The 25,191-nt window shown below is 36.1% G+C and overlaps 1 protein-coding gene across 1 annotated transcript in view; it reads left to right on the top strand.

The window, feature by feature from the left end:
• The window catches only part of LOC100370007 (bestrophin-3-like), a 32,407-nt gene extending 9,230 nt beyond the window's left edge, over positions 1-23,177 (top strand). The window contains exons 2-8 of the mRNA XM_078006924.2: positions 5,804-6,260; positions 10,942-11,096; positions 13,766-13,843; positions 14,691-14,849; positions 17,184-17,264; positions 17,840-17,991; positions 18,455-23,177. Of these exons, the coding sequence (XP_077863050.2) occupies positions 5,804-6,260; positions 10,942-11,096; positions 13,766-13,843; positions 14,691-14,849; positions 17,184-17,264; positions 17,840-17,991; positions 18,455-18,734 (1,362 nt within the window). The 3' untranslated portion in view covers positions 18,735-23,177. The remainder of the gene's footprint in view (positions 1-5,803; positions 6,261-10,941; positions 11,097-13,765; positions 13,844-14,690; positions 14,850-17,183; positions 17,265-17,839; positions 17,992-18,454) is intronic.
• Positions 23,178-25,191: the final 2,014 nt, after the last annotated feature.

The raw sequence follows: 25,191 nt of genomic DNA, 5'->3' as shown, positions 1-25,191 counted from the left end.
GGACATTATAGTGAGCCTCAGATAGGCCATGGACATTATAGTGAGCATTAGAGGGGTCATGGACATTATAGTGAACATAAGAAGGGTCATGGACATTATAGTGAGCATTAGAAGGGTCATGGCCATTATAGTGAGCCTTAGATAGGTCATGGACATTATAGTGAGCATTAGAAGGGTCATGGACATTATAGTGAACATAAGAAGGGTCATGGACATTATAGTGAGCATTAGAAGAGTCATGGCCATTATAGTGAGCCTTAGATAGGTCATGGACATTATAGTGAGCCTTAGATAGGTCATGGACATTATAGTGAGCATTAGAGGGGTCATGGACATTATAGTGAACATAAGAAGGGTCATGGACATTATAGTGAGCATTAGAAGGGTCATGGCCATTATAGTGAGCCTTAGAAGGGTCATGGCCATTATAGTGAGCCTCAGATAGGCCATAGACATAATAGTGAGCATTAGAAGGGTCATGGACATTATAGTGAACATAAGAAGGGTCATGGACATTATAGTGAGCATTAGAAGAGTCATGGCCATTATAGTGAGCCTTAGAAAGGTCATGGACATTATAGTGAGCATTAGAAGGGTCATGGACATTATAGTGAACATAAGAAGGGTCATGGACATTATAGTGAGCATTAGAAAGGTCATGGACATTATAGTGAGCCTTAGATAGGTCATGGACATTATAGTGAGCATTAGAAGGGTCATGGACATTATAGTGAACATAAGAAGGGTCATGGACATTATAGTGAGCATTAGAAAGGTCATGGCCATTATAGTGAGCCTTAGAAAGGTCATGGACATTATGGTGAGCATTAGAAGGGTCATGGACATTATAGTGAACATAAGAAGGGTCATGGCCATTATAGTGAGCATTAGAAGAGTCATGGCCATTATAGTGAGCCTTAGAAAGGTCATGGACATTATAGTGAGCCTTAGAAAGGTCATGGACATTATAGTGAACATTAGAAGGGTCATGGACATTATAGTGAGCCTTAGATAGGTCGTGGACATTATAGTGAGCCTGGCCATTATAGTGAGCCTTAAAAGAGTCATGGACATTATAGTGAGCATTAGAAAGGTCATGGACATTATAGTGAGCCTGGTCATTATAGTGAGCCTTAAAAGAGTCATGGACATTATAGTGAGCCTTAGAAGGGTCATTGACACTATAGTGAGCCTTAGATTGGCCATAGACATTATAGTGAGCATTAGAAAGGTCATGGACATTATAGTAAACATTAGAAGGGCCATGGGCATTATAGTGAGCACTAGGGTCATGGACATTATAGTGAACATTAGAAGAGTCATAGCCATTATAGTGAGCTTTAGAAAGGTAATGGACATTATAGTGAGCCTTAGAAAGGTCATGGACATTATAGTTAGCCTTAGAAGGGTCATGGACACTATAGTGAGCCTTAGATTGGCCATAGACATTATAGTGAGCATTAGAAAGGTCATGGACATTATAGTAAACATTAGAAGGGCCATGGGCATTATAGTGAGCACTAGGGTCATGGACATTATAGTGAACATTAGAAGAGTCATAGCCATTATAGTGAGCTTTAGAAAGGTAATGGACATTATAGTGAGCCTTAGAAAGGTCATGGACATTATGGTGAACATTAGAAGATCCATGGACATTATAGTTAGCCTTAGAAATCATGGACATTATAATAAGCTTTGGAAGTTTCGTGGACATTATAGTAAGCTATCCGAGGGTTATGGACATTATAGTGAGCTTTAGAAGGATCATGGACATAGTAAGCCTTGGAAAATTCATGGACATTATAATAGGTCATTGTAAATGTGCATTTGAATGGTCATGGACATTGTAATGCCAATGAACAATGTTGTGCTACCATGAACAATATGGGACTACAATGGATAACATTTATTAATTTTCTCCTGTATGTGCATGTATTGATTGATTGATTATTATAAAATCAATTATACTCTGAATGTAACAGTGCAATATAAGTTTTGTCTATGTGGATAGAAAGCTGTTAGACGTTATGTGTATGTGCTCAATTTTATGTCAGGGGACAATTATTAGCTATCTGTTTCATTCATAGCATTTGTCTCTTAGGCCTAATATATTGCAAAATACTATGTTTCAATCAAACATTTGAAAGACATTATCGCAGAATGACATAGTGCATTTATCTCTTATCTTAGATAACATATTTGTCATTTTCATTGTATTGTCCCAGATTGTAGTTACATATGTGTACCTTTCAGTCATTTTATTACAGTCGTTGGAGTCCCATGGGCATAATAAATCAGTCAATAAATCAAATTGTCATTAATTGTACACTTCAAATACTTTTTGGGGAAGTTAGAGGTGTGCTAGCTTGCATCGAGACCACAGCACCAACCAATAACCATAGATATTGATTATGTTTCAAACCGAAGTTAGTTTGGTTAAGTGGTTCAGTAGGTATGGTGCTTCGAAAAAGCTTTATAATATTTATGATGCCATGGTAAAGGTGGTCAGGACATACGATGAATTTGTAAAGTTGGTCAGTTTTTTATGATCCAATGGTAAAGTAGTTCAGAAGAAATGATGCGTCGGTAAAGGGTTTCAGACGGAATAGGTGCGTTGGTGTAGGGTTTTAGAAGGAATGGTGCGTCGGTAAAGGGTTTCAGACGGAATATGTGCGTTGGTGTAGGGTTTTAGAAGGAATGGTGCGTCGGTAAAGGGTTTCAGACGGAATAGGTGCGTTGGTGTAGGGTTTTAGAAAGTATGGTGCATTGGTAAAGGGTTTCAGACGGGATAGGTGCGTTGGTTTAGGGTTTTATAAGGAATGGTGCGTTGGTAAAGGGTTTCAGTATGAATAGGTGCGTTGGTAAAGGGTTTTTAGAAGGAATGGTGCGTTGGTGTAGGGTTTTAGAAAGTATGGTGCGTTAGTAAAGGGTTTCAGACGGAATAGGTGCGTTGGTTTAGGGTTTTATAAGGAATGGTGCGTTGGTAAAGGGGTTCAGTAGGAATAGGTTCGTTTGTAAAGGGTTTTAGAAGCAATGGTGTGTTGGTAAAGGGTTTCAGAAGGCGATGGTGCGTTGGTAAAGGGTTTCAGTAGGAATAGGTGCGTTGGTAAAGGGTTTTAGAAGGAATGGGGCGTTGGTAAAGGGTTTTAGAAGGAATGGGGCGTAGGTAAAGGGTTTCAGAAGGAATGGTTCAGTGGTAAAGTGCTTCAGGAGAACGGATGTTTTAGAAAAGTGAGTCAGGAGCTGAAATTTGTTTAGAAAGTTGTTCAGAAGGTATGAAGTTTTGAGAAAGTGGTTCAAGAGTCATGATGCTTTTGGAAAGAACTAGTAGTTCAGGAGGTATGAAGCCTTAGGAAAGTGGTTCAGGAGGTATGATGTATAACACAGTGCAAACTCTACACTGTGTTTATCCTTATAGTTTATTTATATATCAAAGGGCACACTTACTTGCTGATATTATTACAATTATAATTATTGTATTGTTGTTTTAGTTAGCACACGCTGACATGCAAAGCAGAGGTGTGGCTATAGACAAAATAGGTCGGATTTTAATGACCCAGCATATAACAATGCAGTTGTTGCCTTGTCTGTAATAAATAACAAGAAAAGTATGAGATTTCAAGAAATTCTGTTGTTGTTTTTGTTTTTGTTGTTGTTGTTTTTGTAGTGTGTGATTGTAGTAGCTACTTTAATTGTTCACAAATGTTGACATATCCATCTGTATACAATTTCGCCCATGTTAATTTTCGCATATCTCACATGTTTATTATTTATACAAATATGGATCCAATATAGATATAATGTAAAAGCTATTTTTAAATTTTGAGTACCTTGAATATATAGGATATTGCTGAAAATATAGTTTAAACTCGGTCTAAATATATATTGACAATTTAATCTAAGAATTCAGGTTTTATTCCTTGAGTAGGCACTCACATTTGTTTACTATTCTTATTATTAATTTAATGTGAAAAAAAGTGTATTCCACAACACTAAATAAAAAGTATAATCTTGGTTACTGAATGTTGTACAGATTAAATTCATTGTACAATGCTTGATTTAAAACAAAAATATCCTGTGCTAAATTGATAAATGATACTATTTTTCTTCTGGCAATTACTCATTCTGTGGTCATTTCAAGACCATGCTGACATATTCTTACTTTCTAGTAGATGCAAGATACTGCGTTGTTCTGCTTAGTTTTAGAAGTGCAATGAATGTTCATGTATATTGAACAGACAATATTTTCAAAATGATAGAACATGTTTTGCTATGATTGATTTACGTGTGCTTATGGAACAAATATGGCATAATATAAAATACTCAATAAAATGTCCCTCAATCTTTTATACCTAATCTTCTACATTTTAAAATGAATCCCCATTTTAACGCGGTAGTTTCTCCATAAGAATGTGTTCAAAGGTTAAATTATGCTGCAACATACTTAGATTAAGTTACTGTATTGTTATTAAATTATATTTGCAATCACGTGCCAATGGAGTATATCTCAAAACGGAGGTATGTATAGTAAGAATGCCGGGTGATCGTGATGAAATGTAATGCATGAAATGACAATCAGTGTCCAGCGAATCAACCCCGTTATATATTATTATAATTAATACAATTTCTCCGTGATGGATGTGACTCGTATTTTGAACTATATCACGAGTAGAAGCAATATGCCCTGTTTTGTTGAATTTACTCCCAAACAATGACGTAACCTTTTCTGTTTTACAGCTATACTTTACTTGTGTATTCCTTGACGTCACTCCGGTATGTCCATTAGCAACAATGCACATCGTCTGTTCAGAATTCAAAACATGCCATCCAATTTTGGAGAATTGGGAACGTGAGTCCCGGATAATGTGAATCCTCGTCTAAAACTAAACTCTCAACTATATGCCTGGCTCCTAAAACACACACATTTATTGATTGTATGAGACATAAAACTGGTAATGAAATAAAACGGTACTTAAAAACATTTGACAGATACCACAAAGTATGTATGCTTTTATTTTTATATAAAATCTTCAAAGAAATAAAATTATTTGAGTTTAAATATAGCAAAATCGAATCAACATCGTACATATTAAATATCGCTTTTATACATTAGGTCTAATAGAAGAAATCTTCGAGTTATCAACTACTGTGATTGATTTACGCAAATATTTTTCTTTAATATATTCACTGAAATTATGTGACACACATTATGCCGATTTAGTGTTTAAAGATGACCTCGTATTTACAAGTATGTTCACTTACATGACCTATATAAATTAGCAATTATTATTCATTCAATGCAAAAACGTCCTGTGACCTACATGAGTGCAACTGACACTGGTACATACGTTATTCCTCTAGTGATATGCTTATATAATAGATCGTATTATCAGTAGCTTTATTTAATTTAAATTAATGCAATTGCGCCTAGATTGCAGCGTGATTTATTTCCCTCGGAGTCAATGACGTATAGCTTGTGATTGATATGTAACACTGGCTGTATGCAGACACGTCATTTGAGTGGGCAGTCTGCCATGAAGGATAACTAAGCACACACTGATGAATCTTGGCTTATTCTAAATCAGATAAATAGACGTGGATGGGAACGCGCCAGTCTCGCATAATAAAGTCGCTCCGATATGTGCACTATGACGTCACACGATCAGCTTTGCATGCTAAAACAGTAGCACTCTCGTGACACTATCGAGAAATGCGTTTGCCTCTACACACATTTCTGTCATTTCTCCGGATTTCATGGGTGCCCAGCTTGATTAAAATGAGCAAACGTTTTCTTAATTTTCAGCCAAAAGTTCAAGAAGTCAGCAATTATTTTAAGGTGTTGTTTCGCTGGAAAGGTAGCGTATACAAGCTTCTCCGCCGGGAATTTCTGGTGTTTCTTGGTGCTTATACTGTGATCAGCTTAGTCTATAGATTGGTACTCAATGCGAAACAGAAAGAAACCTTCGATTCCATCTGCATCTACGCCGATGACTTCAGTAGTTTAATACCAGTATCTTTCGTTCTTGGATTCTATGTATCAGTGATTATCCACCGCTGGTGGGACCAATTTCTAGCCATTCCTTGGCCTGATAGGTTGGTGTACAATGTAGCTGCTCATGTAGACGGGGATGATGAATCCGGCAGAATCTTTCGTCGTACCATGGTCCGCTATGTTAATTTATCTACTCTTCTACTCTTTCGTTCTGTCAGTCAGAGTGTCAAGAAAAGATTCCCCACACTTGATCACGTGGTCAATGGAGGTACGTATACATCCATGCATTATAACCCAATTATGACCCCCGTTTTTTAAAGAAGGGCCATGTCATGTAATTAATTCCATTCAGTGAATTATATTGTTCAATATTCCACTATATATTTTGCCATATATTTTTTTCCGAGAATATCATTTTTATATGGTCGAATCCCGAATTCCCAAATTCGATAGTCTACGATGATGCTGACTTGTGGACCGGAAGTATGATACGTTCACTCAATGATTAAAAATATCGTACCAAATAGTTAATTGTGTATACTTGAAAAACTAAACGATATTTGAATAAAACATTACATAACCTGTGTTACTAGCACTCACTAGCATATTATAGTGTTTTTTATTACAATAAAGACCTTCAATTCAATCTTGGATTTTAATCTCTTGAATCGCTAATCATTTGATATTTCATTCTAATGTTGTGAATGATAGCATACATTGTCAAGGTTGTTGTCTAATAAGCTGATATATACAGTATCCATTTTCTTGTCTTAAATTTTGACATGTCTACCATTATGAATAAACATAGAACCGTACCCCTTTTTAAAATCATAAGTCAATTAATAAATTTGTTATTAAAGATGTTATTAAAATGGAAAGGACTTTGCATTTTAAACGGGTTAATTGAGTAGAGTAAGCTCAGCCCGTTGACCGCGAAGTTCAATTACATTTTACGACGTGTAAAGGCAAACAGCAAAATATTCAGTGACATCGTTCGAATTAACTACTCATGGCATTCATAATATTCTAAGCATTTTTCACTGTCCTTAGACAGATGTCGTGCAATGAATAATTTACGAGGTTAGAATCCACTATTGAATACTAATTTGCAAGGGAATGGCATTTGCCCTATTTATTGAGTTGTGGTCAACTAATCATACTTTTACACGGGGGAAGCGAAGCTTGCGATTAACGTCAGTTGAATTAATTATCTTCAATTCTAGTCAATGTATGTGTAGTCTGGAGAACTAGGTTCTTGTATAATGTGTATGGGTATTCTGGTGAACTAGTTTTTTGTAGATTGTGTATGGGTATTCTGATGAACTAGGTTCTTGTATACTATGTATGGGTATTCTGGTGAACTAGGTTCTTGTATATTGTATATGGGTATTCTGGTGAACTAGGTTCTTGTATATTGTATATGGGTATTCTGGTGAACTAGGTTCTTGTATATTGTGTATGGGTATTCTGGTGAACTAGGTTCATGTATATTGTGTATGGGTATTCTGGTGAACTAGGTTCATGTATATTGTGTATGGGTATTCTGGTGAACTAGGTTCATGTATATTGTGTATGGGTATTCTGGTGAACTAGGTTCATGTATATTGTGTATGGGTATTCTGGTGAACTAGGTTCTTGTATATTGTGTATGGGTATTCTGGTGAACTAGGTTCTTGTATATTGTATATGGGTATTCTGGTGAACTAGGTTCTTGTATATTGTATATGGGTATTCTGGTGAACTAGGTTCTTGTATATTGTATATGGGTATTCTGGTGAACTAGGTTCATGTATATTGTGTATGGGTATTCTGGTGAACTAGGTTCTTGTATATTGTATATGGGTATTCTGGTGAACTAGGTTCATGTATATTGTGTATGGGTATTCTGGTGAACTAGGTTCTTGTATATTGTATATGGGTATTCTGGTGAACTAGGTTCTTGTATATTGTATATGGGTATTCTGGTGAACTAGGTTCTTGTATATTGTATATGGGTATTCTGGTGAACTAGGTTCGGGTATATTGTGTATGGGTATTCTGGTGAACTAGGTTTTTGTATATTGTATATGGGTATTCTGGTGAAATAGGTTCTTGTATATTGTGTATGGGTTTCTGGTTAACTAGGTTCTTGTATATTGTGTATGGGTATTCTTAACCTGATTGTTATACATCATTTCCTCCCAAAGGTACGACAAGTTTAGAACAGATTGAGTGAACGTTTTTGTGTGGGGTCAGGTCCCTGGAGGCTGCCATATTTGCTTACGCGTAATCGTTTCATATTTAGAATTCGCGTTTCCCAATATGGTAGGATGAAAATACCCATTGCAATACCGCAAAATTACGACACGCTGTAACTGTAATGGCGTTGCGGTGACAGATGTATATTAATATAATAGGAATGTTAAAGGGCGGTAGTCGTCGCGCCACGCATGCGCGAGATATATGGTCTCATATAAACAAAGATGGCGACTTTGACTGTTGCGCAGATCAACGAGTACAAACTGAGACGTTTCCATACTTTAATTAGAAATTCTTTTATGTGCAAGTCGCGCCCAGATTAAACCTCATTTTGTGATTTCCATTAGAAGAGCGCATTGGATTGTGGGATCAATGTTTATCAGCACAAATGTCGCACATTTAAATCAGCCCCAATGTCGAGTAAACGGCTCGGGTTTGTATTAGGTAATTGCTAACCCCGAAATGTTTCAGACTATGAATCGCTGACGCTAATATTATAGGCAACACAATAGGCTACTCGTTTGACATTTATCACATTATTCAGCCTATTCAAAAAAACATAATTACGAGGTAAACGTTATCAGCAGATTCTGTCAAAACCATTCGTTTTTTTGTTTCCTTTGTTTGAAATACTCAATACTCAATTACAAAATCTTGCCACAGAAAATTACGTGTTATGTAAACTTTCAACGTGTGGATGAACAATAAAATGCTGAGCGAGGAAAACGATTCAGATGTAGACGACACGGCTCTCCTAACAATGCATTTGATCACGGCGCAACCATTGTAATCCCTCACCAATAACCTGTGTTTAGTTTATGTGGCTTGACTGATCTAAATAAATCGTTGTTCATGTGTCATTTCTTGCCACTAAAACTGAGGAGAAATTGGTACTTGCACAACATTTATCATGGGAGAGGCAGACGATATTTGTTCAAAACTCCGGCTAGTTCCGTTAAAACTACTTGCAATTCAGGTCCTTTCTATCATTTGACTTTTAATATAATCATCTACAGCATCAGTGTTGTGAAATAAACACCGCAATGAACATTGTGAATAAATGTAATTGTGATTTTAGACCAGTTCAAAAATAACGAGTGGAAGCTAGTACATATGCCGTGAAGACTCGTGGCAGACTCTCCTATTCGTGGTAGTTAGTGTAGTTATTTCTCAAGTTGAAAATAACACTCATGCTCTAGTTGCTAATTTACGCAAAAGGCTATGTGACGGTTTACAATGTTATACCCACATAACAAATTTATTTGTTCACCGGCTGGTGATCCTCTCCGCAACCCTACTAGTATGTGTCATCCATATAAGTACAGTAAACCTTTTTTTTTGAAAACTGTTAAAATCTGTATCTAGTCATATTTGTTACTGGTTATGTGATGATTTCAGATCATATAAACTACATGTTATGACCAAGAAAATTGGAAGTACATGTTGTGGCAAATGAGTACATAAGGTGGTGGATGAATGAATTGGCTAGCACATGTTGTACGAAATGACACGTGCATCTTGGCGTTGACATGTATACTCCATGTATAACATTGATGTTGACAAAATACATGCAACATAAACCTTTATGTATAACTTCAGTGTTGACACAATACATGTATCATGTAACTTTCTTGACTGTGTATGGTGTTGACACAAAACAAGTAACACCATTTCACGCCACGTCCAAGTCTCAATACTGAATTATACCATGCTGCTTCGACAACACGTGCATTAGCTACAGATACATATTTCATGCGATCAGGTCAGATTTCAGTTACAGTACCAAATCATTTTTCCCCTTTGAAAAAGAAGATCAAAATCGTATGTATTAATTTGAGTATAAATTCGATTATCTCAAATAATCATATAATTCACTTTTCTCCTTGATTTTGGCAGCTATCGCAGTTGTCTCATTATTCTGACAGTAGCTCTTGTTTGTAATGAATGGAAATCTTTGGCCCAATGTTATAGTAGGCTGTCTGGTCGTGTTCTTTTTAATTGCTTTGTTACATTCACCTGGCTAGTAGAGGATCTGTTCCAGTCCATTTCGCTTTTCTCATGCGACTCTTTGCTGGTTCCATTGTTATGTTCAAAACTCCACTTTGACTGAATTCTTTGAATTGTTTAAGCTCTTTGCAATCAATTGTATGGGATACATGATGGTTCTTGTTGTTGCGTCTTCTAACTACCATTTCATAAGATTGTAATCTGGTCAGTTCAGATTCTATGTACGATACATGTGTTTCTAGTGCTGTCGCATTTCTACTGTTTGAAACATGTCATATTTCTCAATTCAGTCTTTGACGTCTGCATTGATGCATTACCAATAAAACAATATTTTGTCTACATAGAGTACTGTTTCGGGCCCATGAATTTTGCTCTGAAACTAGTGCTATTATCTCTTGCTTTTTCCGTCTAGTTCATCCTTCAGTTGACCTTTCACCTTTATTTAGTGGCTTCGCATCTGGTCTAATTTGAGATTGAACTTTTTCTGTCAGTGAACCTGACCCCTCAAATACGTCTTTTGTTGGTGGGTGATACGATAGCGATTAGGTCATAGTTAAGTTACAACATCGTATTACAAACAATTAACCTAGATCGTACTAATCGTATTTGTACTATTATTCCAAAAAGCTGAACATACATGTTATTAGTGTGGTTAAAACAATGCATTATAATGAACGCTACTATTATCATCATTATTATCACAGGATTTATGACAGAAGAAGAACGGAAATCGTATGAAGAGATACCATCACAACATGCCAAATACTGGGTACCCTGTATCTGGTTTATAAATCTAGTACGTCTTGCCAGGGTAGATGGCCGTATTGCAAGTGCGCCAGCAGTAAAAAGTATTATTGATGTGAGTACTTGCATAAAAACTGCAACTGCTTGTTCATTGTTTCACAAATTACGCAAATGTTATACATATTAATAACAATTTACATTTACCTGACACAAGAGTTAAAACACGATTCTCACAAGAATCGTTGTTATGTTTAAGCTTGTAGATCAATAGCAATTTGAAAATATCAGAAGATCGTGATTTTCTCACCTCTTCCAAACTTATCTTGTTTTTTCGATATTGTAATCAGTTTGTGAGCTAAAAGCTTCACAATGTCATCATGATAATTTAAGATAATTTAAGACCCGAAATTTTAAAATATCGTCGCAGCGAAAACAAGGACATGAGTAGAACTAGGGTATTCAATTTGAGATGGTACATCTCAGACCAAATCTGACTGTACACAGAGCGAAGTTTGTTCAAATTAACAGACATTCCATTATGTTAATTTGCCAGCGAGTTTTGTAAGCGTTTTGATTTGATACATTTGGTAATTATCTGTTAATTGTACTTATATGTTAGCGGCCGCCATCTCTTATGACAGATAGTGTTAAACAATTGTGTTGTCATGGAAACCACCATGTAACAATTGAACGCATACAATCACGAGTTGTAAACAGAAATATTGTATACTGTAAAAAGATTATCATTAAAATTGCACAAATTAAAAATATGCAAATGAGAATAATTTGTATAACCACTTTACTGAGCCAAATTGGTTTACAATTATTCAGTTAATTTAAAATGACGTCATTTAAAAAATGCAATCTAAATATCATATAGTCAATTTCTGTTTTTGGCATGTATTGAACGTTGTGTTTCAGTTCAGTGACACGTAAATCAAACTACAACATAACAAACATAACTGCGAGCAGCAATGATCGGATTTGGCAAATAGGATGTTGAACACACGTTGCTATGAATATGTCAATGATTTTTAGGGACACACCCACCAACACTCTGTCCACAAAATGAATGTATATTCGAAATATCGGTCAAGAACTTATGTATTATATATACGTTTGTTTTTAGCTCCGCTGTCGACTTTGTCGACGGAGCTTATCATATGAGTGATTGTCCGTCGGCGTCCGTCGTCCGTGTCAATGTTTTACTTTTCGACTTCTTCTTGAAAACTACAAGCCTGAATGCTTTGATACTTGGTGTATATGTGCCTTATTTAGGCCTCTCTTAGATTTGTTCATTTCATGATGATATCTTCAATTCTCTAATTTTCGTGAATATTTTTGTCATTTTTGGTAAAAAGTGATATTTTCGACTTCTTGTTAAGAACGGCAAGGCTTATTGCTTTGATATTACATATATAGGTACTACAAGTGGACCTCTCTCAGATGTGTTCATTTTGTGATGATATCTTCAATTATCTAATATTAATGAATATTTTTGGTAAAAGGTTATAGTTTTTCAAATTCTTGTTGAGAACCGAAGTTTTGATTGCTTTGAAACAATGTACTATATATATTGTTCATTTTCTAATGATATCTTCAGTTCTTTAATTGAAGTGTGCATTGCTAACAGCGGAGCTATCTCAGCCGAGAGGCTGCTTATTTTAATCAGTATAGTGCCAATTTAGGTTTGACTTCCTCAAAATTGTTGATTGCTATGGCTTAGTTACTAGGGACACACACCTTACCAAATATTACTACACGCCCGCCATGAATGTTAATCTCATTCTGGTTGCACATATAATTTTTTGCTTGTAATAGTAATGTGACCACCCTAAAATGCCTATCCTATGTACTGTAGAATAGTACACTATTTACGTGTTGTTTATGTTTCGTGACCAAACTTCTCCCTCTACCCTTTCGCGGTTACGTTAATGCAGTTATCATGGTGAGCTTTCCTTTATCACAATCCAGGGGTTTTAGAGTTACTCAAGGTGTGGTATATAGCTAGGGGCCTTCCTGAAAGGTTTTTCAAATCAGTCTCTATGGCATTCATACTTGCATTCATACATGCAAATATTCTGAAATGTTCTACATACATATCCATATCCTCTTCTTCCTTATAATCTGACAGTTTGGAAAATTTAGCAGAGGTTGACGGATTTGCCGTTCCCAAATTAGTCTAATTTTTCCATCTCATCTCTATGGCTTCTATGCATTTCTTTGTTTTTCTCCGTCTTACATTAAATTATAAAACGTTCTCTCAGAATAACATACATAATTATATAAAGACCTTACAAATTGGGTATTTTCGGTGGTGTTTGTGCGCGCAATGTCATGTTACCATGGTTTTCAGTCTGTCGACAATTCATTATATTATCAAGAGTTTCTCGTGTAAACAATACAATCCAATTATATCAACATGATGTATAAAAGTGTAATTCTAATGTCCTACATAATAAAATATTACACATTTGGTGTGTTAACTTTCTTCACGTGGAAGTGCTGTCTGCATAATACATTAAAACATAATTACTATGGATAATTTAACTCAATGCTAGAGAATAATTGTGGTCTTTATATAATCATATTAGTCTGATGCTGCATATTTCTTTATCCACTGTTACAGTACTTTAACCAACTTTCTTCACTCTATCCAGCATTGTAGTTTGTCTTCAACAAACTCATTGTTCTTTCCATGCCTACTGTTACTGCGTATCACCACTGACAACATTGTTCATATGTATCAGTGATTAATGGTATTTTTTCTTTTATAATTTCTAGGAAGTTAATCGTTTTCATGACCAATGTGACGAGATATTTGGTTTTGATTGGGTCAGCGTCCCACTAGTATATACACAGGTAACCATCAAATACACGTTATTATATTGTGTTTCTCCAATCTCACGTGACAATATTGCCACATTACATTGATTTGATTATGTCTAGTTAGTGAATTGACAAAATTATGTGATCAAAATTAAGTTGCCTTCCCGAGCATAAACTGCTTTTAATATGTGGTATTATGTTCCAAGTTGATGTTTAACGAGTGTCTAGTAAAGATTCAATAATACTGCCCAGTTGAAATTAGGAAATGTGCAAAAGGTATGCATTTATAATGACTAGTTATACTTCCTACATAAGCAGGTGAGGAATTGAGTAATTTCCTATATCTATAGCAGGTGGAGAATATCGAACTATGATATATTTTGCCATTACACATGTTATAAACAACAACTATATACTTTTGTGAACTATATAAATGTGAATGTCGGCCATATATTCGGACAAGTTAATTGACGAAGTTAATTTTCTGATCAGGACAACAGTAATCAAACAAATGTCTTGTCAGTGTGTTGGGATAAACGATTAAACAGTGAGAACTGCATCACATTTGGAACGTTATTTTATAACTTTCTATCACATTCAAACTGTCATTCTATTAATCCTAGAGGTACATCAGCATGAATGTGCGCTAGACGGAGTTCGAAATTAAAACACACCTCGTACTTTTCGACCAATTATAACGCTTTTTTCAGTGTCTTTATATACACTAAATGACTGTCCTGTTTTTGAGATTTAACCGTTTTCTCAAGTCAAATTTCATAGATGGTTCTTAGACTTTTTAATGAAGGGACTTTGAAAATGTTATTTGTTTGTGTGTTTGACTTTTTGCGTTTTTTTCTATTATATCCTCATCTTTCTGGAGGTTGTGACTATAGCCGTCTATACATACTTTTTAGCATGTCTATTTGGTAGACAGTATCTACAACCAGATGCAGGTTATCAAAGTAAAGGCCGAAATGCAGATTTATACATTCCCGTATTTACACTTCTACAGTTTTTATTTTACTTTGGCTGGCTGAAGGTGAGTAACTTTGGGTTGACGATGAAACAATACAATATTACACTACGACTGATATTGCATCAACAGTGACATCTATGCATATTGCATCAACAGTGACATCTATGCATATTGCATCAACAGTGACATATATGCATATTGCATCAACAGTGACATCTATGCATATTACATCAACAGTGACATCTATGCATATTGCATCAACAGTGACATATATGCATATTGCATCAACAGTGACATCTATGCATATTACATCAACAGTGACATCTATGCATATTGCATCAACAGTGACATATATGTATATTGCATCAGCAGTGACATCTATGCATGTTGCATCAACAGTGACATCTATGCATGTTGCATCAACAGTGATATCTATGCATATTGCATCAACAGTGACATCTATGCATATTACATCAACAGTGACATCTATGCATATTACATCAACAGTGACACCTATGTATATTGCATCAATAGTGACATTTATGTATATTGCATCAACAGTGACATCTATGCATGTTGCATCAACAGTGACATCTATGTATGTTGCACCAACAGTGACATCTATGCATATTGCATCAACAGTGACATCCATGCATATTGCATCAACAGTGACATCTATGCATATTGCATCAACAGTGACATCCATGCATATTGCATCAACAGTGACATCTATGTATATTGCATCAACAGTGACACCCATGCATGTTGCATCAACAGTGACATCCATGCATGTTGCATCAACAGTGACATCCATGCATATTGCATCAACAGTGACATCTATGCATATTGCATCAACAGTGACATCCGTGCATATTGCATCAACAGTGACATCTATGTATATTGCATCAATAGTGACATTTATGTATATTGCATCAACAGTGACATCTATGCATATTGCATCAACAGTGACATCTATGCATATTGCATCAACAGTGACATCTATGCATATTGCATCAACAGTGACATCTATGCATAGTGCATCAACAGTGACATTTATGCATATTGCATCAACAGTGACATTTATGCATATTGCATCAACAGTGACATTTATGCATATTGCATCAACAGTGACATCTATGCATATTGCATCAACAGTGACATTTATGCATATTGCACCAACAGTGATATCTATGCATATTGCATCAACAGTGACATCTATGCATATTGCATCAACAGTGACATCTATGCATATTGCATCAACAGTGACATCTAAGCATATTGCATCAACAGTGACATCTATGCATATTGCATCAACAGTGACATTTATGCATATTGCATCAACAGTGACATTTATGCATAATGCATCAACAGTGACATTTATGCATATTGCATCAACAATGACATCTATGCATGTTGTATCTCACGTTACATCCGTGCATATTGCATCACAGTTGACGTTCATGTTTATTGTACAACATATTATGACGTCCATACATATTGTATAACTGGTGACGTCTATACACATTGCACCAAATATGACATATATGCATATTGCATCACTGGTGACGTATACACAAATTGCACAGCGGGAGCCTTCCATGCATATATCAGAATGACATCCATGCATGTTACATCACAAGTGACATCTTTCTGTAACAGATTATTTTGCGTTGATGACATAGTTTGCCATACATTCTGTCATCAAATCTAAACGGTAGTTTAAAGACTGCGTACTTAAATAAGTGTAATTATTCGTGCAACTGTCCGACGTTAATAACTTTAATCCTAAGTTATAGAATTGCGAAAGTGACCTTTGGGACTCGCCGTTGATAGATACAAACCAACCCCTAGGTGACATCATTTACTATTAATAATGTCAACGGAAATGTAGATGATTGACTTACTGTTCGAATACGATGAGTCATAATCACGTGATTGCTTCGTTCAACTTTAGAGGGCAGAGTTTATGTCAGAATATTCTAGAATGTATAACGTTATATGCTTTTGCCGAGCAGTTGAATAAAGTTGGAGTTTGTGGCTGTTGATTTGTCTACTGCTCTGCTAGCTATGACTAGTAGATGGAGCTATCGCGTTGTGTGCGTTTATCGGAGTGAACGTGTGTATTTTTAATTTTATATTGCACAAGTGACACCCATGCATGTTGCATATTAAGTAACATCGATATTAAAATACAATTTGCATTAAACACATTTTTGGTTGAAACAAAATATTCATCATCGAAATAACTAAAACATCGTTGAATAATATTGTTGTAGGCAATATGCCATCGCAATATATTCAGTTTATATAGTTTTTATTTTGACCCTGAGAGTTTAACATGACACACGACATTAACATTAATTAACATTATGTCACACATATTATGTCACGTTACAGGTAGCAGAAGATATTATGGATCCATTTGGAGAAGATGATGATGATTTTGAAATGAACTTGATGGTCGATAGGAACCTCCAGGTAGGAGATGGTGTTGTACATATCACGACTCAATATGGCTATGGGTTTATATGCCTAAGTGATTTACATGGACGACTACTCATAGTATACATATACGTATAGTCAATTTGCTATATTTAGATTATTATTGAAATAAACTGCATATTACCAAAATAAACAACCCAAGGCGACACATGGAAAAAGATACTACGCGAGAACCACGTGAACCACGTGTAAGCACACACTCGAGTGTAAAATTCCCTTCGAATCTCCTGTAGGAGTTCATTGTTGTTATTATGACATACCATCAATATGTGTTATGTGTCTATTGCAATATTTGCAACACAATACATATTACTATATGTAGAGATTTACATACGACATTATCTATTTTTTATGGAAATTTATCAAATATTTATAAAGCCTGGAAGACCTTAAAAATACGCTTTTATTAGTTATACATGCACATAGTAACGCCTATTACCCATGTGTCTTTGCAATTTTACCTCATGTGATTAAAGTGTTAAAGTAGCTTTCAAAAATCATTTTGAACTTATAAAAACGTGTATGCTAATATTCTGCTGTTTCGCCTTCAGCTCAGTTATCTTGCAGTGGATGATCTATTCCACTCCTATTTCCCATTAGTCAAAGATTTACATTACGGCGACCCTGATCCTGAGATACCATACACCAAGGCTTCTCTAAAAAGCAAGGTTAACTCTTGGCCAGGATCTGCTGAACGAATGAAGTGAGTACACATATTCTAGGAAATCTGCCACAGACGACCAATCTGAGTTGCATGCATAGCTCTGGAGGTTCAACACTCGCCTACCTCTATTATACTGGCGTTATATCCCTATATTGCGCAAACTCGCACATACATAAATAAGCTCTAGCTTCAGATGATGGAAGTAGAGGACGAATATCATTTCATTATGATATGTCCTCTGTACGAGATGCTTAGAAAGCGGCTCATTCCCATTTGGTCTTATACAAATCCATCGGTAAATAAGTTTTATTCTTTAATGTCATGTAATTAATTTGAAATTATTAGTAACTTAGCTGTTTTTATACTAAATGCATTTAAGTTGAGACAAGATGTACTTGACCTTTGACCAAAGATTTGTTGTATTAGTATTGTAATAAGCAAAAGGGGCCAGTGGCCTATAAGAGCAAATATAAATATTTACTAATTATTTCAATATTTTCAGGATTTCCAAGACTGGAATGGCTATAGCTGAATTATCTGCTCCTCACATAAGACTTCACCAACACCATGACGATGTACAAGGTCACGTCTCTCCATCCGCTCGTAGTCCGTCTGGTTATAACAGTCGCCACAAAGGTAGTCAGGAAATTGTTCAGGAAAATTGTCTCCCTATTAGAAAAAATATTGGCAGAAAAGAGAAAGATAAAGACAAGACAAAGAACCGTGGTTGCAGCAAACAAGGCGTGGCAACCTTGTCGTCAAACAATCAACACAAAGAGTGAACCTAGGGGGTTGCTCTCAAACAAGACTATAATTTTCTCCTGGACGAAGACTGATAACGAAAATTGTTGCTTATTTAAATCATCTATTGTTTTAACGGTATCTGCTAAGCAAGGTGGACAGGTATTCGGTGTCGTGTGACTCCATACAGTATGGTCAAAATGGTTATAACACAGGTTTACACGGACTGGTTTGTCCACCGATGTGAATTAAGAACTGGATATAATGTGCAATATATTTTAACTCAATAAGTAAGTATACATGGAGCCGGCCGGGCGGCGGGCGTAATGCACGAGACTGCCAAACTCCAGGCTCCAATGGTGGATGGATTTGGTTGTGACTGATGATTTAGAGTCGAAGTCAGTCTAGATAAGCTGCGAGTAACATCACAATCGCGTATGGTTGTTGAAATCTACATACATCATCATGATCATGGTAGGAAGCGTGTATTTGCTGAAATACAAATATTTATGTATGTGAGATGAAATGTACACGTGACCTCAACAGTACAAGATTTGACGTCGAATACTTTTCGGACGTTAAGAAACACCAGTGCTGGATGTCAACTACAGACAATCTCAACAAAGTCTACAGCTGTGATGAAGATAAACTGTAGACAGTATGTGTTCAAGATCCGCTACGGGAACCATCTGAAAACAACAACAGTGTTTAAGCGCAACTACACGTGGCAGTCCATGATCAAAAACGTTGAGAACGTCCCATCGTTCCAAGCGCTGAGAACGTCCCCTCGTTTCAAGCGTTGAGAACATACCATCGTTCCAAGCGTTGAGAACACACCATCGTTCCAAGCGTGGAGAACATACCATCGTTCCAAACGTAACAAATTCACTCTTTAGTCAAAGCCGTCTATGTTTATGAGATATAAAACATCTTTTAAATTGCAGCCAAAATGATTTGGCAGCATAAAGTACAGTCGTTTGTGAGCTTGGGGTTTGTGTTGAACGGTGTAATGCTATAGATCGACACTGAAAACATACCTCGTGGAGTCATGTCCAATCAATATAAACAGTCAATATTCACATTCATTATCGTGTCAGATTCGACTCTGGTTGAAGGTGATGTGGCTGGGGTTTAGTTTAGGAACCTCCTAACAATAGCATCAAGTAGTTTTCATATATTTCATAAATTTTCCGAACAATTGTGTTAAAGCAAAAAAGTTAAAGCAACATTTTCAGTACTGGTACTGACATTGTTGTAACTATTTTGTGTTGTCGATCTATATCCAATATGCTGTTCAAGGAAGATATATTTTGTATCGGATAAGAAGCTTTCTCATGATAGAGGAATGTGATAATGCACCGCTGCTTCTTTTGTTTCAATTTACATCCCAATCTCATCAGCATTACATGTACTTTAGATAAGATAACAATTCAACTGGTTATCAATATACACTAATTCAAAAAGTAGTGTAGAACAATGATAAACCTAGTATTTCCAGAGAGTTTCACCAATGCCTACCTCCTATTAATGCTATTAAATTGCATGAACTGCACTCAACGTAAATTGCAAACAAACCAACTGCAATTTAAAGTTTAGCAATTATTTCTTTTAGAAGACATTGGTTACAAATAGTGTATTGTGTCAATCGCATACTATGCCTAGTATGTCCAGAGTCATCTCAAGTTGAAAATATAATTGTTTGTCAAGGTGGAACATAGTTAAGTCATAACAAGCTGACTAAACACACAATAACATTTGACCATATATATGTGTGTGTTGCACCTAGTAATTGTAGACAATTTTCTTTTCTTTCAGCAAAACTGAAGTGTGTACCCAATCAACTCAATACTGTAGTACTCAATGCACACCATTCACTCTACCCCTGCACTCTATACTGTGTGTTGCACGTATTAATTGTAGACGATTTTTTTTCTTCCAACATAACTATGTGTCGTACATATAATGGTGCTACTCATTGTACACCACTCACAATCACATATAATGTGTGTGTCGCACGTAATTATAGACGAATATTTTGTCCTCCCACCAACATGACTGAAGTGTGCAACCAATCATCTCAATCTTGTACCACTCAATTATACACATTAGACGTAACACTACTGTTACCTTGTTACAGTAGCAATACGATTTCTAAAGAAAATCACTGATGTCTGATGAGTATGCTCAGTCAGTTGAGGGCTGTAAGATGCAACACCGATCCAATCTCATATATACATTGGCCCTGAATTAGTTTAGTTCCTTTCTTCTGTCTCGGGGGTGGGGGGATGCACGATAGAAGTGTCCATTAAATCACACCCCTTTGAGATCGCTATTCATGTAACTTAACGTTTAAAAAGGTAAATTACTAGACTATGTTAGAATGTGTGAACTTGTATTCCTTTCTTTATTTACAAATAATACGCACTGCTTATATTCAAAATAATATAGCATAATTTAATACGTACATCTATCAAATTATATAAATGACATCATTGCCATATGTGTATATAAATAAAATATGAGAGATTTGAGAGACTAGATGGTCTTATGGAAAATATCAAAGTTGGCTATCTTTGTTCATAGCAGAATCTGTGTCCAACGTGTCCCATAGTAGTATTTTAGACTATGATATGGTAAGCAACATAAAGATAATATATAGACAGGTCAATGAATCATAATGATATGTCATTACAATAGCAAACAAAGTCATACCATCTTGTGGACGTGGACACGTATTCCAGATGCTGTAAATATTACCGAGTTGCTGTACAGTATTGGTATTAATCAGTATCATTTCATTTCAAACTGTAGAATTATAATAGTAGTAGTACTCACTCGTGTTTTCTTACTCTACTAGCAACCACTCATTTCTGCAGACCCTGGTAGTAATCACTCATGTCTGCAGACCCTGGTAGTAATCACTCATGTCTGCAGACCCTGGTAGTAATCACTCATGTCTGCAGACCATGGTAGTAATCACTCATGTCTGCAGACCCTGGTAGTAATCACTCATGTCTGCAGACCCTGGTAGTAATCACTCATGTCTGCAGACCCTGGCTGTATTCACTCATATCTGCAGACCCTGGTAGTAATCACTCATGTCTGCAGACCCTGGTTGTATTCACTCATATCTGCAGACCCTGGTAGTAATCACTCATATCTGCAGACCCTGGTAGTAATCACTCATGTCTGCAGACCCTGGTAGTAATCACTCATGTCTGCAGACCCTGGTAGTAATCACTCATGTCTGCAGACCCTGGTAGTAATCACTCATGTCTGCAGACCCTGGTAGTAATCACTCATGTCTGCAGACCCTGGTAGTAATCACTCATGTCTGCAGACCCTGGTTGTATTCACTCATTGTTGCAGACCCTAGTAGTATTCCCTTGTGTCTGCAGACCTCAGTGGTAATGACTCATGTATGTTGATTCTTTTAGATATCACTCGTGTCTTCTGACACTGGCGGTAATAACTCCTGTCTGCTGATGTTAATTGCTAGTGTTTGCTAATGCTGATAGTAATGACCCATGTCTACTGATTCTGGTGGTAATCACTCATGTCTGCTGACCCTGGTGGTAATCACTCATGTCTGCAGACCCTGATGGGAATCACTCATGTCTGCTGATCCTTGTAGTAATCACTCATCTCTGCAGACCCTGGTGGTAATCACTCATGTCTTCTGACCCTGATGGGAATCACTCATGTCTGCTGATCCTTGTAGTAATCACTCATGTCTTGTGACCCTGGTAGTAATCACTCATGTCTGTTGATCCCTGTAATAATCACTCATCTCTGCAGAGCCTTGTGGTGATTACTAGTGTATGTCGATCCTGGTATTAATTACTCGTATCACGACGACACCCCCAATCCCACGACGTTCCTTTCTAGTCACAGTACTTAGTAACCACCATTGTCATAGTAATATAGTATCCATCATCTACTTGCGACTAAAGAGTGTGAATTATTTGCAATATATTCGCTAACTGGTTTTATATGTGAGGTTTTACCCATGGTGCTCAGGGTCTTTATGTGAAATGATTTATACAAGTCATATCAAATACAATACTATGTGGTAGATGTTCGTACGTCTGTAAATAAATTAAATTCAAATTTAGATTCAAGCAATACATACGGCAAGTACAGCATTCCACATTCGACTCTTAGGGCAATACCGATTTTTTTGAATATATAGATTTTAGTTTTTAGACCAATTACTATTACAATATTTACCTGCTAGTTTCGTGTTTTGTGAAGTTGTAGCACAGTAGAAGATGTAGATATAAAGTGATGGCTATGTATTACTTTACTCAAGAGTGGGTTTCGGTATTACTTTGACGTGAAGTTCTGAGATAAATCTAATAATTATGCAACTTTTGTACATATTTATGCATATTCTTTTTTTAATTTTGATGAATTCACAATTACTTAGTAATTAGTACTTTGCAAACTGAATAAAATAAACTGCATGTACTTTTTTTTATAAACATGTCTCTTTTGTAGTTATTTATATTCGAAGTAATGTTATTATCAGTATAAACCAAGAACTACTCTACGACTAGAATTGCTGACCATCGTAGATCTGCAACGTGTTGATGCAAGGGCTATATCCATTATAGTGTGGGCTATGTCCATTATAGTGTATAATCGTATAAATTATAGTTCACCAGTATTGATGTATCCAATTTGCTAGGAAAACGACTTTGTCTTATTCATTTACCAGATAAAAAACTCTGATTCAAAATCGAGAACACAATCGTTTTGCTCGTCGTTAGAAGGTGTACGCTTGAAATCGGTGAATAGGCTGCGCTTGACAATTGTGTCGTCTACTCTGCAATGCAAATATTTATTTGTGAAATTACAGGTACACCAATTTAATAGAATGCTACACGGAAACTGCTTTGTATTCGTTAAGTCAGTGCCCCGTCATATAGCTACATAATACCATTAAAGGGCGATGGTCGTCGCGCTGCGCATGTGCGGCATTTGTGTTGATCAACATTGATTTTCTCACAACCCAATTTTCTCTTCTAATTGAAATCATAAGTATGAGGTTTGACCTGTGCGCGACTTGCACTAATTTCCGCCAGTGACTCCTTCGATACCTTCCAATCACCTACAAAATGCCTAATTAAAGCTTGGTAACGTCTCACTTTGTACTCGTTAATCTGCGCAACAGTCGAAGTCTTTGTTTATATGAGACACATATATATCGCGACGACTACCGCCCTTTGAAAATGGAAAATTATTGTTTTTATTTATTTCGTAGCCAACTTAATGTTGAATGATTGAGGTAAGTAGCATACATTTGTTTGGGCGGTTACGTTACAAAAAAAGTAGTACGAAACAAACAAAAAAAACTCTATCAAGAATGCGAAGCCGAAGTTCCCACTCCAAAGATTGTAGACCCTTTATTGCTTGATATTGCAGTATACCAATGAATCGTCTACGAAGACAGTAACGCAGAATTTTGGCAGAAATGATTGCTGACATCTTCTTTGAAACTGTGCAATCGCTGACGATAGATTTATGAATTTACAGATGTTTATCCTTATTGTATAACTATTTTTTTAATTTCACTAATGCCTACAACTATGGGTTCTCATGAACAAAAATACCCGACTCTCAATACTAAAGGTTGTCAACACTATTAGTTTTGTATGCATTGTTAAAAGAGAGGGTATATATTATTTCTTCCGACATACGCAATTTATTCGTGATATGGTATCTAATTTAAAATATTTAGTACTTCTTCAAGTAGAAATGTCTCAATTCTTTTTCATTTTGACGTTCATTTTAACGCCATTTGAAGATGGCGATGACCTATGTTGGAGATAGCTGAAGAATAGTGGCAACAAATCTGGTAATCTCTCCAGCTACTTTATGTATTAGACCTTGTCTTGTGCATGTGGGTATATTATATTCTACAAAGATGTGTTACCAGCACAAGCCAGCCGTTGACTTATCATTGCATCATCAACAACCAACAAACATTAACATTATTTGAGTAAAACTAGACGATGAGCGAACAAGTATGTAGTTGTTTTACATTAAAACTGTCGGATCTTGTTGACTTATTTTGTGCGAATCCACTTTGGCAGAGGGAGACGCTTTCTTTGCACTGCTTTGATTCCCGCTGAATGGGAATCTGGTGTGAAATGTCATTCTCTTCCCAAGTACAACATATATATGTTATTATATATGTTAATATTTAAAGATACCCCATGTATATCGCGACCACCTTATGACTTATGACGACTTTCTCTGAAAAATAATGCTTTTCACAAAATGTGATCGAAGATCGTCTTGGTTATTCATATTGGAAAGAAAGAAAAAAAGAGAAAGAAAGAACGAAATAACGAAAGAAACAAACAAACAAATACAAACAAACAAACAAACAAACAAACAAAATATACACCAATCATTTATTTCAGAAAAAGCACAATCATTCACATTCGAGAAACTATTGCACGCATGTAGTCTTTACACATTTCATTACAT

This window comes from Saccoglossus kowalevskii, chromosome 2, assembly GCF_978046115.1.
Source record: "Saccoglossus kowalevskii chromosome 2, keSacKowa6.1, whole genome shotgun sequence".
In the NCBI taxonomy this organism is placed as follows: Eukaryota; Metazoa; Hemichordata; class Enteropneusta; family Harrimaniidae; genus Saccoglossus; species Saccoglossus kowalevskii.
This window is presented reverse-complemented; position numbering and strand designations above follow the sequence as displayed.